This window comes from Triturus cristatus, chromosome 9, assembly GCF_964204655.1.
Source record: "Triturus cristatus chromosome 9, aTriCri1.1, whole genome shotgun sequence".
Classification (NCBI taxonomy): Eukaryota; Metazoa; Chordata; class Amphibia; order Caudata; family Salamandridae; genus Triturus; species Triturus cristatus.
The window spans coordinates 165,622,165-165,635,905 of NC_140592.1; the positions used below are offsets into that span (position 1 = coordinate 165,622,165).

The 13,741-nt window shown below is 41.3% G+C and overlaps 1 protein-coding gene across 4 annotated transcripts in view; it reads right to left on the reverse strand.

Moving 5' to 3' along the window:
- ARHGEF3 (Rho guanine nucleotide exchange factor 3) overlaps window positions 1-13,741 on the reverse strand; it is an 898,185-nt gene that overhangs the window by 38,558 nt on the left and 845,886 nt on the right. For all 4 annotated transcript variants that reach the window (XM_085624661.1, XM_085624662.1, XM_085624663.1 and 1 more), the window contains one exon: window positions 8,383-8,550. In XM_085624661.1, coding sequence (XP_085480787.1) covers window positions 8,383-8,550 — 168 coding nt within the window. The remainder of the gene's footprint in view (window positions 1-8,382; window positions 8,551-13,741) is intronic.

Below are 13,741 nucleotides of genomic sequence, written 5' to 3' on the forward strand. Positions count from 1 at the left end.
ACCTTTCCCCTGACCTAATACAACGGCCCTTTTACAACTAGTGAAATGTTGCTTTATTTGTTCAGAACATGTGTAACTTTCGACATTCTTAAATGTTTCTTCAATGTTCACAGTAAATTATTCCTGTGGGAACAGGATTTCAGAAGATACTATAGACTGATATTTTGTATTTCTTTTTCATCAATGATAGGCCAATGTGGACTTTCACATTTTTCGTTTCTCATGACTAGCATGGGAAAGCATCTAACTGTTGCAAGTGTCCTATGTGACATTATGTGAATCTGAGTATGCAAGTCTTTTCATGGTGGTGCGATGCTACATCACTGGGACTTTGTTAGAGATTTTATAAAAGAAGAAACACCAAAGGAGGGGCAATGCCATTCGGATTTTTCCTACTTTGAGGCAACGCCATACTTTTTCTTTCCCCCTTGTGAGAGGACGCTAAGCTGATCGATTTTTGAGGAATACTAAAAACTTCCCTTTTACTTTTGGACTGCTTTGCTTATGTTACAGCCGGTAGTTGATGGACTGAAACCTTCTTTGCCGAACCATTTAATTTTCCTTCAGTTCTTTTGTTCTATGCTAATGCGCTCGCCCTCAATGAACTTTAAATCTGAATCCTTCCCCCTTCTTCTTAAGGATTTGAGCTGTTAGACAAACAAACTATCCTTCTTCCTTTAATGGTAGTGGGACCTTGTAACTTCGTTAACTGATTTTTATAATAACCATCAGATAAACCCTTGCCTAAATGTTTGGCTCTTTAATGTAAGCTGTGATATTCTTAACTGAAATTCTCAAAAGATTGCTTATTGCTATAGATTTTGAATCTTTAAAACAATTACCAAATTAATCTAATATCTGTTTGAGTCTATTAGAGTCTTGCTGGTTCTTCCATTTAAACTGTGCTATTTTACTGATGTCTTAAAAGTGTTGTAGGGAGAATTTGCGAGGGCTGTCAGAACATCAGGTATTACTTCTTTTGTTCTGTGTCGCTGTTGCAGAGCTTTTGGTCTGCATAATTCTAGTTCGACTTAACTTCTTCAAGAGGTTAGGTCTTCCCGTAGTTATTCTTTATTTCTACAGCATGGTCTTCAGAGTGGTGTACCTAAATCTGATCTCAAATTTGTGAGTTAGCTGTCAATTATTGGTCCTCATTGGACAGCTAACATGGTGTTTTGGCCACCCTAATTTCCACCCTTCCTAGCGGCGGAAAAAGATTCAGAGGATCATTACCTCTGTGGTAAATGGAAATGCTGCAGATTGCCTAATCGTACAGGGCCCAGTACAGTTAGAGTAGTAAGGAGAATAAGCACATAATAAAATTTTACCATGCTTGCGCTACAACACAAGTGACTACCAAACTCTTGCTACTGGTTGTTTCTATATTCACAAAACACTGGATACTGTATTAGCTGTTGAGTTTTTCTACATCAACTTTCATATTTTAACATATCTGTAACAGAAACAAGGTATTAATAATGATCATGTGAATAAAGAGTATGTTAATATTATGAATTTCTACTCCATCACCAATTTTTTTTTTACTTTATCATTTTCCAAAACATGAAAAAAGGAAGAAACAGCGAGACCAAGAGTATAGGCGTACATTATTACATTCAAATTGAAGTGATCTGGAAGGGTCGTAAGCATAGACAATGCTTAAAGGTACAATCAAATAAAACATGTTACGTGTGGGAGAGGCACAAGTGTACAACAGTTCAGAGTGGCCAGGTGTAGGATAGTTTGCAGTACACTAAATGTGTGATATATCTAACTATCTATGTTTCCACATAGCAGTTCCTCTAGGATGGTCTATGTGCCTCCCTAATGATATCTAGCTTTCTTGCAGGTAGTGCCAGATGTCTACACTCATCTATCTCAACAGTCAGGCCATCAGTTGTAGTTCTCCCAGTTTTAGGTGAAACACCTTCCCACCTTTTCATTTTCTTTGTAAATTGGGACATTTGCAGAGATGCCCCATGTTCTTTGTTGTATGTAAGGGTGCCAAGGCGGATGTGGCCCTGTGGGAGCCACTAGAATCGGAGTCATTTTAGATGTTCTCAACTTCTTCAATACTAGGTGAATCAATGGCACTGGGGAAAAAGTGTAAACAAGCAGTCTGTACCAGCTTATCAATAGTGCATTCTCCAGAGACCCAGGATAGTATTGCCTGGATTAGAATGATGGCCAATTTGTATTTTCTGCTGTTGTAAACAAGTCTACTAGTTGTTCCCCACTGTTGGAATATCGTGTCTAACAAAGCTTGTTTTAGAGTCCATTTGTGGGAAATGTTGGTTCGCAAGCTTAGCTCATCTGCATGAGAGTTTAATACTCCTGGGATTTGGTTTGCTCCAAGTGAATGTTTTGTGCAACTGTTCCCTTGCAGATAGACTGTGCTAGTCTTGAGAGTGACAGAACATAGCAGATGTGTTGTCTATTAGACTTTGTACTCTCTTACAATGAATTTAGATTTCAAACATTGAGTGTCAAGTGGATTTTTTCAATTCAATTCCAAGTAATTGATGTGCTTTGTTGCCTCTTGTGCGAACCAGAGACATCTCACCTTTAGCTATCCCATGTGTTCTCCCCAGCCTACCTGTGAAGCACATGTTGTTTTAATGGTCGACGGAAGAGGTGTAGTGAATGTCCTCCCATTCAACATGTTATCTCTTTTCAATGTCACCACCTTGCTGACCCTTTCTGTAACAACCATTATATCCTCCAATTTCCCCAAGAATTGCTGTTTAGAATGACTGTTTAGCCATTCCTCAACATGCTTTTAATATAATCTCATGTTTCGATCAAAAGAATTCATGAGGCCAACATAACCAAATGTTTTATCACTATCCTTACAGCAGAGACTGAGAAACATGGTAAATACAGCCTGTTTCTGCAACGAATTGTACCCTCTTTAAAGTAGTGTACACCTTTGCTCTGCCACAAAAAATGTTCTGTCTTGTGTTTGCTTCCCCTGTGTTGATTAGGCAAACTGACTCCCTGTAGGATGTCTTTGAGGTTGAACAGCATAAGGTATCCTCACTTGACCTCTTCTATCTGTCCCTTTTTAGGGGCCGATTCCGATTTCAGCCGGAAGGGCTCTGAACAATGGTCGGAGCCCTTCCGACCGAATCGGAACGTGTTGGCCAGATTCCTTTCCGACCGAGTTATTCCGATGGGCTCGGTCGGAAAGGAATTCGACTCAGATTTCCGGATGGCTTCCGACGGGCTCGGAGAGCCCGTCCGCCGTCCGGAAATCCTTCAGTACTCCCCCGGCCACCTCTTCACGACCGAGGGAGTACGATGGCAGTTTTTCACTGCCTTTTTGTGCCGGTCTTTCCGGCACAAAAAGGCAGTCGGAACCTGTCTTTGGGGGTCCCCAGTAGGGCCCCCATGGGTGCTAGGCCATCATATGGCGGCCTGGGGCTCCTATGGTGTACCTCTGTTGATCCCTGCACCCGGTGGAGGGCACCTTGGGGTGCTGGCCACAGGGTGCAGGGATGAACTGCACCCCTGCTTTTCACAATGCAAGCATGCATTCCGCTCGGAATGCATGCTCCCATTCTGAAGTATCGTACTTGCAGGGCCGTAACCGACGACAGCAGGTCGGTCGGTTACAGCTCCTGACCGATGTCAGACGGACTCTGGTCATCGGAATCGGCCCTTTAGTGTAGGTTTAAAAATCTGCTGACCCCCCATGTCTTTAACAGTCTCTTTAGTCTTCCTCATCAACACCAGTGTCTAATCGGCAACTCTTTACAGATGGCTTTTTATCCATTAGGATGGGAAGTCTCTAAGGCTCCTTTGACTGCATTTGTTTGGAATCAAGGACTTGTATTTTTGTTGCTGTTCCTTCTTCGTTTCACACTTTAGTTTGGATGATTTGTTTTTTGACAGCTCCAGCCGTTTGTTTTTGCCTTGTAGCACTGCAGACATAGGGTCTCTTTAATGTGACAAACCATCGACATCTCCTTCATCAACATAGCGTTTTTCTGCCTCTCTATCTCAGATAGTCCTGCAATGTTAGTCATTGCGCAATGGGAAAGTAAAACCTTCTTCCTGTAAATAAGGTTTTTTGATTTGTTATTAGTGAATAGAAATAATAATCCTCAGAGATATGGTTTATAGGAAAGCAGAACATGTGTACTGGATGTCAGTTATTAAGGTAGAACTTCATGTGCCAGTTGGATTAGAACCATGCAATACTACAGAATACAGTTGAGGATTTTCAGGAGCCCAACTTCATCAATTATCATTCTCCGACTGCTCCCACGTTCTCTTGAGCTTTTCAGTATCTATTTAAGTTCTAGTGGAAACCTTCATCGCCTTGCTGTGGAGCTCCCTTGATTCATCCAAAGGTAGAAAAAAGAGTCTACAATGGGGCGTTGTCGGCTTAAAGTCGTTGTCGCACTCAGGCTCCGCATATGCTGATGCCTACCAAGAGTGGGAAAAAGTTTTCTAATCTAATACTTCCAGGTCTAACCACTAAATGGTAGAATTATGCACCGCATGTAAATCTAGAAGACACTTCAAGCTGCAAAACCTCTGCCAAAGGTATGTCATCAAAAAGAGGTTTTCACCTTCTATTTAACCACTTGAATGATTTCTTGAGACTTCAAGGGCAGTGATGAAAGCTCTGAGATGGATGTCTCTGTTGGTGTCTATGGCACCACCACACCAATGGGTGACACCATTATATCCTTCGTCTTCTTCTAGGAAAGCTGTGTGGATTTGGGAGTTGCCAACCAAGCAGGATTGAGTTCTCCTTTGGGGAGTGGCACATAGGGTACCCAAGCTGTCCCAAACAAGTCCAGCATCATTAGATGGAAGGCCTCGACCTGTGCAGGGTCAGTCTATGGAGCTAAAACATTCGGTCCCATCTTTTCCAACATCAGGATTGCATCTACACATCAGGATTTTATCTGCCGAAGAAGGGTCTGGCATCAGGGAACAGCATTGAGACTACAAAAAGTACCGAGGAGCAGGGTCATTTCCACAACAAGAAAGATTTCTCCTTCTTATGGTGCTTTTTGACAGATGATCTTTTGGGAGTTCATTCCATGTCAGGAGATTTACTTGAAAGTTAAGGTAAATGCTTCTGCATGGGCCTGTGGGCCTTGCCCAAAATAGCCTGGCCTCCCACTCCAGATGGCATTCAGGTGCATCAATGAACAGGAGTTCTAGACTGCAGCGTTGTGTTCCAGGCATAAATATCACATGGAGTTAATATGTGGATTCTACATGGACATATTTTTGCAGAATCTGCAACTGGGTTGAAACCATCAAACCTCAGAAGTAAGCATTTGACCTAGATGCTGCAGAAATGGTGAGGAATTTTATCAGGGACGCACCTAATGAGCTCCAGACCTAGATCAATGAGTTAGGAAACAACAGATACTGATGCCAGTGTACTGGCTGGCACCTAACATGCTCTGATGTTATCACATCTGATGAGTGGTGCCATGACCCAAGTTGCATGGTACCACCAGGCAATGCTGGAGACTAATTGCTAGAGAGAGGTTTTCAGACCATCCTAGAGCCTGGAGAGGTTTTCATAAGGTGAGGAATCTGCAGGAAGAAAATATTTATCAGCACTGCTTAATTTGAGTCAGTGGTTTCTGGTGCTCGGCACCAGCAAATAATTATCAGCACCAGCTCTAGTGACAGTACACCACATAGTGGCACTGGCTGTCTAATTTTTAGATGAGAAAACAAGTGTTTAATAGGGAAACGGCCACTACAATGCGGCCGTTTCCACGCATAACTTAACCATGCATGCATTACAACGCATGCGTGGTTACAACGAATAGCCTTTACCACGCATAGTAAAGGCATGTGTGTTAAAGGCTCAAAATAAAAAAGAGGGCTTGGGGGTCTCCCCCCCCCAAAAAAGTGGGAAAGAAACAGGAGGCTTGGGGGGGTTTTCCATGCCCCCCCAAAAAAAAACGCACCTGTTGAAGCTTCTATGTGGAGGCAATTGGGAGGCAATCGGCGTCGTTAGAGGAAACGGAAAGATACTTCCGTTTCCTCTTAACGACGTGCGACGTCAACACGGAAGAACATTGAGAAGAGACGACGTGGAGAGGTACAGGGAATTTTAGATTTAAATTTTTACAAAAAACAGGGGTCGGATTTTAGGGTTAAGGGCAGGGGAGGGGTATTTGTAAGAAGGGTTTAGGGGTGGGGGAATAACCTTTACCAAGAGTATGCCCTTACCATGCATGAATATACAACAAAAATCGTTGTAAAAGTATGCGTGGTAAAGGAATATTCGTAGTAAAGGTTATGCGTGGGAAATGCATTCGCGTTGTAACGCATGCGTGGTAAAGGCATGCGTTGCAACGGAATGCGTTGTAACATCATACAACCGTTTAATAAGCCAATTACCAATAAAAAAAAAAAGAACAATACTTGCCACTCACATCTACATTATATAGCTTAGGGTGGCCTAGAATATTCTGAATTGTCACACTTGTACAAGTGTGACAGTAGCTGGGTTTGTTCAGTCATTGGCAGAGCTAACAGGGGCAATAAGTGGTGGTGGCTGTAGGGCCCTGACACTTTTTTTTACAAATTAAGCACTGCCCATCAGAAATATTTGTAACCCATTCGTCTTTTGGGGGGGACTCGGTTTGTATTCTAAGACTTTCTGTGGTGGAGCTCATTAGCAGAACATTTTCAAATCAGTACAATGTTCAAGAGATAACACTTTCAGAACATTTTGTTGATGCAGGTGACACAGAAGAATCTATTACTTTGGTAAATATTGTTTAAATAGTCATAATAGGAACCTCTGGTCTTGGTATACAATGTGGACTCCCTAGAAAGGGTAAAGGCATGCACTGGCTTCATTAAAGTCACAAACGTGAATATTATGCATCCTCTGTCTCTGTCCCTTTTCAGCTTGGAATTGAAAATGGAATCTCTTCCTCTTTTTTTACTAGTCATTTGCAGCTCTTTCTCTTACAGCTATATTATCCAGGTTTCAGACCAAGCTAAACATGTAGTGGATCTGATCAGATCTGGGCAGCACTGTTAATCCTGGGAGTGGCATTATTGATGTTTTTACTTTGTCTTCATAGCCCCTTCTAGTCTAGTCATAATGAGAGAAGAGGGCTCCATAGCTACAGTCATGGGTTTGATAGGCTGTGCTAAGCTTGACGGACCATTTCATGATTCTCTGGTTATTCTCTTTCCTAGGTCTCCAAGGAGAGGTAGGTCTTGTCTGTTACGGACTGCCTTCTACAATAAAATAAATGATTGGAAGCTTAATACTTACCTCCTTGTCTTTCACAGAATCTTGCGGTTCCTTTACTTTAGACAAGTAAATCGACATTCTATTACTTTAATTGTTTCTCAACTTTGGGGACCAATATCAGTGAAATATACCACCCCTAACTGGCAAAATGTTCTTGGCCAAAGACTTGGGGAAGTAAGCCTCTGAGTATATCATCTCTTGTGATCAACGTAGATTGTCTTCCAAAGAACTGTAAAGTAGCGTAATCAATTATATTTTATTGGACCCGCAAAATAAATATTAAGGTAGAATATTCCATTGGGTTACAAGACCAAACAGGTTCCTTCACGAGATATCACAGATTTTCCAGGGTACTGGACGATGATAGTGTCAATGGCTCAGTTTAAAGAGAAATATTCTAATGCTAGTTCCAGCACCATTATATTTCAAAACCTAGATTCGAAATGACCAGTTGTCATGGATTTTGGACTGTGGGAGGAGGTGTGAAGTTCCTCAAGCGGTATTGGGGCTCCAAAATAAAAACTACAGGGACATGATACTATGTGCTCCACCCGATCCCTGTGGTACATTTTTAACACTGGTTTTTGCCCTGGGAATGAGAATTCCAGCTTTATAGGTTGAGTCTGTCCGCTTCACGTCACCCCTTTCCATTTCCACTCACAGCCTCCTTACTTATGGATGCTGTAAAATAATTGTGCCAGCAGTCATTAACTGCCCACATTAGGCGAATAAAAGAGGAATGGGGTTAGGGAGACATAGTGAATGACACATTACTAACTGCGCCTTTGCTATCGGAGTGCAGGTAAAAGCTGTAGGGCATTCTGGAGACTACTACATAGGCACCTGGAAGGATTGGGCCTGCAGGAGAACCATTATGGTAGCGGTGATGAACAGATTGCTGCCAACTTGGATCATTTGTTTCTCCTTTCTGGGGTGAACAAAATTTACAACAACTTCCTTGGAAGGCTTGGTGGAGTGTGGCGGTGAGGAGAGAGTGGGGCAATGTCATGGTGTGAAAAAGCACCATACGACTGTCCACTTAAGAGAAACAAAGTGTCAGTTATATCATGTAAATATATATATTATATATTTTAGCAATTACAGCATTAGACAGCTAGCATTCTTACCGCCCCTCTGTTGTTCTTCAGTTCACCGTGGCAACACAATGCTCGCGAATTGTCAATCAACGGATCGTTTTGACCCTCCAGATAAATAAGCCGTTCTTTGTAATATTGGCATTCTGATTCTCCAGTCTTGATGTTGATTTCAGCCACTATCCCCTGAATAATGTTTATCTGTGTTAAAAGGAAAGTACAAAGTCATTTCTGCAAAATACTGAACCACATTATGCGGAACTGATCAAAAGGAATCCACCGTTTGCTCTTTTGTATACGACAGATAGGAACAATAACTGATATAGGGGCTATATACAAGAATATTGCAATTAGCAGAAACCATATGCTAGTTCAGTAGGATGGGTCGTGCAGCCTGCATTTTCCAAACAAACATGATTAAAGCAATAATGTTTTGCTATTGCAGAACGACCACATTAGCAGTAAAACAGCATGTAATTGTATATCATGGGAAGATTTCACTTCTCACGTGCGTGACAGAAAATCCCACCCTCTGTTCTCCCCAGGCAGAAGGACATTTAATATGGTTAGCTTTATTTCCTGTGCTGTTCCTTCCATGAACATCTTAAGTTAATGTGGGGTCATCGTGTGGATAAAACAACCTTCTTTTAGGCCGCGGTTGTGCCTGTGGCTTTCATGCAACAGAAATTGCTATCAGTTTCCATACAGGATTGCTGTCCAGGGGAGACGAAATAATATTACAGGGCAACTTTTTACATCTATTCAGCAACTCATCCTCAAAGATAAACTTTCCACTCTGCTTATATTTTTTGCACACCACACCAATGGCAAGCGAGAACGTAAGCGCCCTTGCTTCTCCACAAATAATATATATCCATATTATCATGAAGCTTCAGAACACACAACTAAAATGCGTGCAACTGCAAAGCGCAGGTCACTTAGCACAGTATCAGGTGAACCGTGAAAGCTGTCTGGCACTCTCGGGACCCTATTTTTCAGACATTAGTGAAACTGTATCTTCACTTACAAAGGCAATCTGTCTGATGAAAGCTCCTTTGCAGGCCCAACATGTTAGCTTTCATCAAAGCTGGATTTCAGAGCCTGTACAAAGAGTTTAGGTCTGGCTATGCCCTCATAACTACTGCCTTATAATCCTTACACGCCTTTTGCAACTATGAAAGGATCTTGTGAACGCATTTGCTGCTGTCCTTATTATAAAGATACAGGATTTCAAGCCACTTAAAGGCTTAATGGGCAAGCAAAGGCGAACGACAGTGCACTGAAACTCAAAGCTTTTTTGTGTTTGTGCATGGCATGAAATTGCATTATTCGGGTAACAGGTGAACCTTTTTTGATGTACTCCTTGCGGTAAAGTCCAGCGTGTTTGTGTTCCAAACAAGCATAGGCAAAGCCAATAGATCGCGTCTTTAAAAGCCGTTAGCTGACATTTTGGCTTTGCCAAGGCTTGTCGTCAATGCTGAACAATACTGGCTAAAGAAAGAAAAAGTTTGACATTGGCAAAAAAAGAAGCAGTGGCAATCATTATGTTTTATTTTATATATATATATATATATTTTTTTTTTTTTGGGGGGGCCCCAGAAACAGAACAAAGTCAATGCTTCCGAGCGTCGGGAGAAGGGAGGGGTAGGGAAGCAAGAGAGGAACTAGAAGTGAGGAGGTGGGGGAGGTAATAAAAAAAATAAAAAAGAAGAGTTGGACAGAGAGAAAAAAGCAACAGATGAGCTTGGGGGGACAACAGAGAGCATGGGAGCAAGAATGTGTGAAGAGAAAGTAGAATATGGGAGCTAGATCACGCAAACCACAAGCACTGCCGTGGAGTGCTGAAAGAAAAAGAAAAATAGTAGATACCTGATGCCAGTTATGGAAAGATACAAGTCATCTAAACAAAGGAATGGTAAAGAAGCTATGCTCAAGGGAGGGCCAAACACAAGCAGAGGAAGAAAAACCATTGAATGAGAAGCAAGCACATTAGATTGACAAGAAAGCCAACTAATAATAAAGCAATAGGCTGACCGAAAGCACAGTGAAGACTATTCACAAATGTAACTTACACTTGCAATTTAATCTTATACGTTTGAGTAACTTTACTACTTTGGGCTATTTACAAAATCAGAGGGTAAAGTTACTCAGATGTGCAGACTTGCATGTCTCCAACCCCTAAAAAAAGGGGGTGGAGCAAAAGTTATACCTATAGCTTACTTCTGCCAAAAAGAGAGTTTTAAGTAAAGCACCACACATGGCCAATCACTGATACTGCAACACCCTCCCATAGAAAATAATGTAGGTAGGGACTTAATAAAACCCCATAGGAAATAATGTTAAATTAAATGAAATAATTTAAAATAGTTAAAATATAAATAAATATCTTAAATCTAAAAATAATACATATTTATCATTTATTTATTAAGTATTTTAACGACCCTTTTGAATAAAAAAAGAATGTTACATTAAATGTTAATAAAATCCATTACTTTTAATTAATTTTATACATCACTGCAGGTAATCATTAATGTATGGTGAAAAAATATGTTTTATTGTTGGTGGGAATTATATTTTTAGTTAAAACTATTTCACTAACTTTTACAAGTTTAGTACACTTTTTCACTTTTCCCTATACTTTACCTTTGGGAGAACTTTAAACAAACTGCCGTTTCAAACTTTGATGCACTCAAAATGTTTGTTTTTATCTTGATATTTCTTCCAACCACATTTTCAAAACGGCATTTTTCCAGACTCACAAATTTTTAAATCATCCAGTAATAGGGCAACAAGGAGTTAAAATGTTGCCCATCCACCCACAAACACTTCCTATACATCTAACCGTGTACACACTTGGGGAAAAAGTATGTAGAACAGGGGTAACACCAAAAAATGAAGTGGTCGTTTGTACTGCTATAAATGAAATTTTTTATGGAATATCAGGTTGCACAGAAACAACAGGTGGTCGGGATTGTGCGCATGGGAGTTTAACGCTAGATGATCTTTACTAAAGAAATAGCAGTGATGCCGCATGACCGAGACAAAGCATTACAGCTGAACCCTACCACCGTGCAGATCAATAACGCTTCTCTGGCTCACTTGTTTATTTTTTATTTTACTTTGTGGATTTTTGGGAGGGACGTCAGTTTTCCTATCACAAGAATGTCTGGTCAGCAGTAACAACAGCCTGATTAAAGACTTGACAGCTCGCTTGATTCCTTGATCTCTGGGAATTAGTCTAAACTTCGGAGTTCCGCCAGGATGTTTGAACAGTGGGGGTGCCTTTGATCCTGGAATGCATCATCCTATGTCTGATCCAGTGGTAGGATGTCAGCTTCACTTCCTCAACTTACATGCCCAAAGCCAAGATGAAGACCTCAAGCGCAGAGGAGACTGGCTAGGTACGGTAGAAGCATACTGCGAAGTTTTATTCAGTGCTTACTTTCGTGTTCAGTGCCTCCATCTTTGCTCCACAAGGAGGTTGTGCTTGGGCCTACAGAACACAATAACTATCGCCAAATTCACCTGCTTCCCACTCGGATGATGCCCGGGTGTCTGCTCCCACACAAGCTGTTTTTCAGTTTCTTGTAGCAGAATCCTAGGGGTGCAGAGTTAGAGGGAAGAACACATTTAAAGTTTCCCAGTAACCGTGTTACTCCTTGCATCTACCAGATCTAATCAAAATATCTTTCTTATGTGTGTCTGCTTATATACAGATGGCAGCTGGGATTGCGCAACTCTGCCATGTTTTCCTGCATTATTATTGATTTACTGCACATGTGACATAATTCACCATCTGCTGTATGAGTGGTAAATTTCTACAACAAATATTTCTGGGGGAAAAAGTGTTACTCGGGGTGCTGTGAACGACAAAGGGTACTTACCTTTGAGTTGCTGACTGCTGTATTCAGTTGATAAACTGGTACTAAAGTAGTGAAACCTTTGCCCATACAGTAACAATGTGTTACCATTGAGAAATAATACTTCCACAAAATGCCACATTATGAATCATAACATGCCCTTTCTGGCCATACAATTCAGTAAGATAATTTGGTTTTATTACTGTACAATTCCAGCGGCCCTAAATGTAATACACCCTGCCCCCTAGCTCTATAATGAACCGCCCTTTATACTCGGCAGGGCAAAGACAGGAGTATACAGGGGGTAGAATGCAGAAATTAAAAACTCTGCATTCTAAACTTCCTCGATACATCCTGTGCCATAAACCAGGTACCTGCTGGCCATTCCAGCTGTGCAGTGCTCAGAATACAATTGTTAATACCAACCTGTATTGCGCTATAAACAAATTGCATGGATGGATATCTAAAAAAAATGTATTAATTTTAATCATGTATTTACATGTTTATTTAAGAAATGGTGTAGCGGTTTAAAATGTGCATCTCTGATAGAATCGTACACTATATGAAACAAATCTATTTGAAAGACAGTGCTGCACAATGTGCTCGGACTCAGCTTCCAGGCACATGGGGTCAGGCAGCCTTGCTGCGTGAAATAAAGGGCTCGTATTAAGACGGTTTCTGGCATATGTTTGGCTCCCAGACCAGACTTGGCTTCTCAGTCATATATATTTTTTTAATATACATTTATTTTTATTTTGCAAACAAATAACAATCGGTACATGTTCATAGAGTCACATTTCGTCATCATTCCGTTACACACATATATACAGTTACAGTATTTCTTTAACTATTTCTGTGTCCTTTGTAGTTACCAAAAAACAAGGCCTAACCCTAAGTGGACTTAATGCTCAGCACACAGTCTTCCCATTTAATCCCCAATTAGTCGCTAACATCAGATAGAGTCATATTTTTAAATGTATGGGGGGGCTCATATCTTCACCCCCTAGGCTCGGTGCCCTGTGGTGGTCCCCTCTCTCGCTTAGCCATGGTAGAATGACGTACATTTGCCCTTATTTCGTCATTTGCACCCTCTCTTGCCCCCGAGCTCTAGCCCTCAGGCTCCCTCCGTGACTCTTTCCCACCAATGTTTGGGGAAAAACAACAGATTGCTCCTGCTGATATTTTGGATTCGATTGTTCTAGTTATAACTGAAACAATTTTGAATTTAGTGAGTCCCAATTTCTGTTTTGCTTTTATGTTTTGATGTGCAGACCACACAGGAGTTTTGGAATGGCAGGGGAGAGCCAGCCAGTTCACCCCTTCCAAGAGTGATAACTGGTGTAATGAACAGACAAAAGCCCCCCTTCGCTAACCCTGGGCGTAGTTCGCGAAGTAGCACTTCGCGAAGGTACGCAAAGTGCAGTTCGCACTACGCGAGCTACGCGTAGCACTTCGCGAACTGCGTAGTACCTTGTTCACACTGTGCCAGATGTTGTTTTCAATGATTGCACAGTGCGGACAAGCAACCGGCA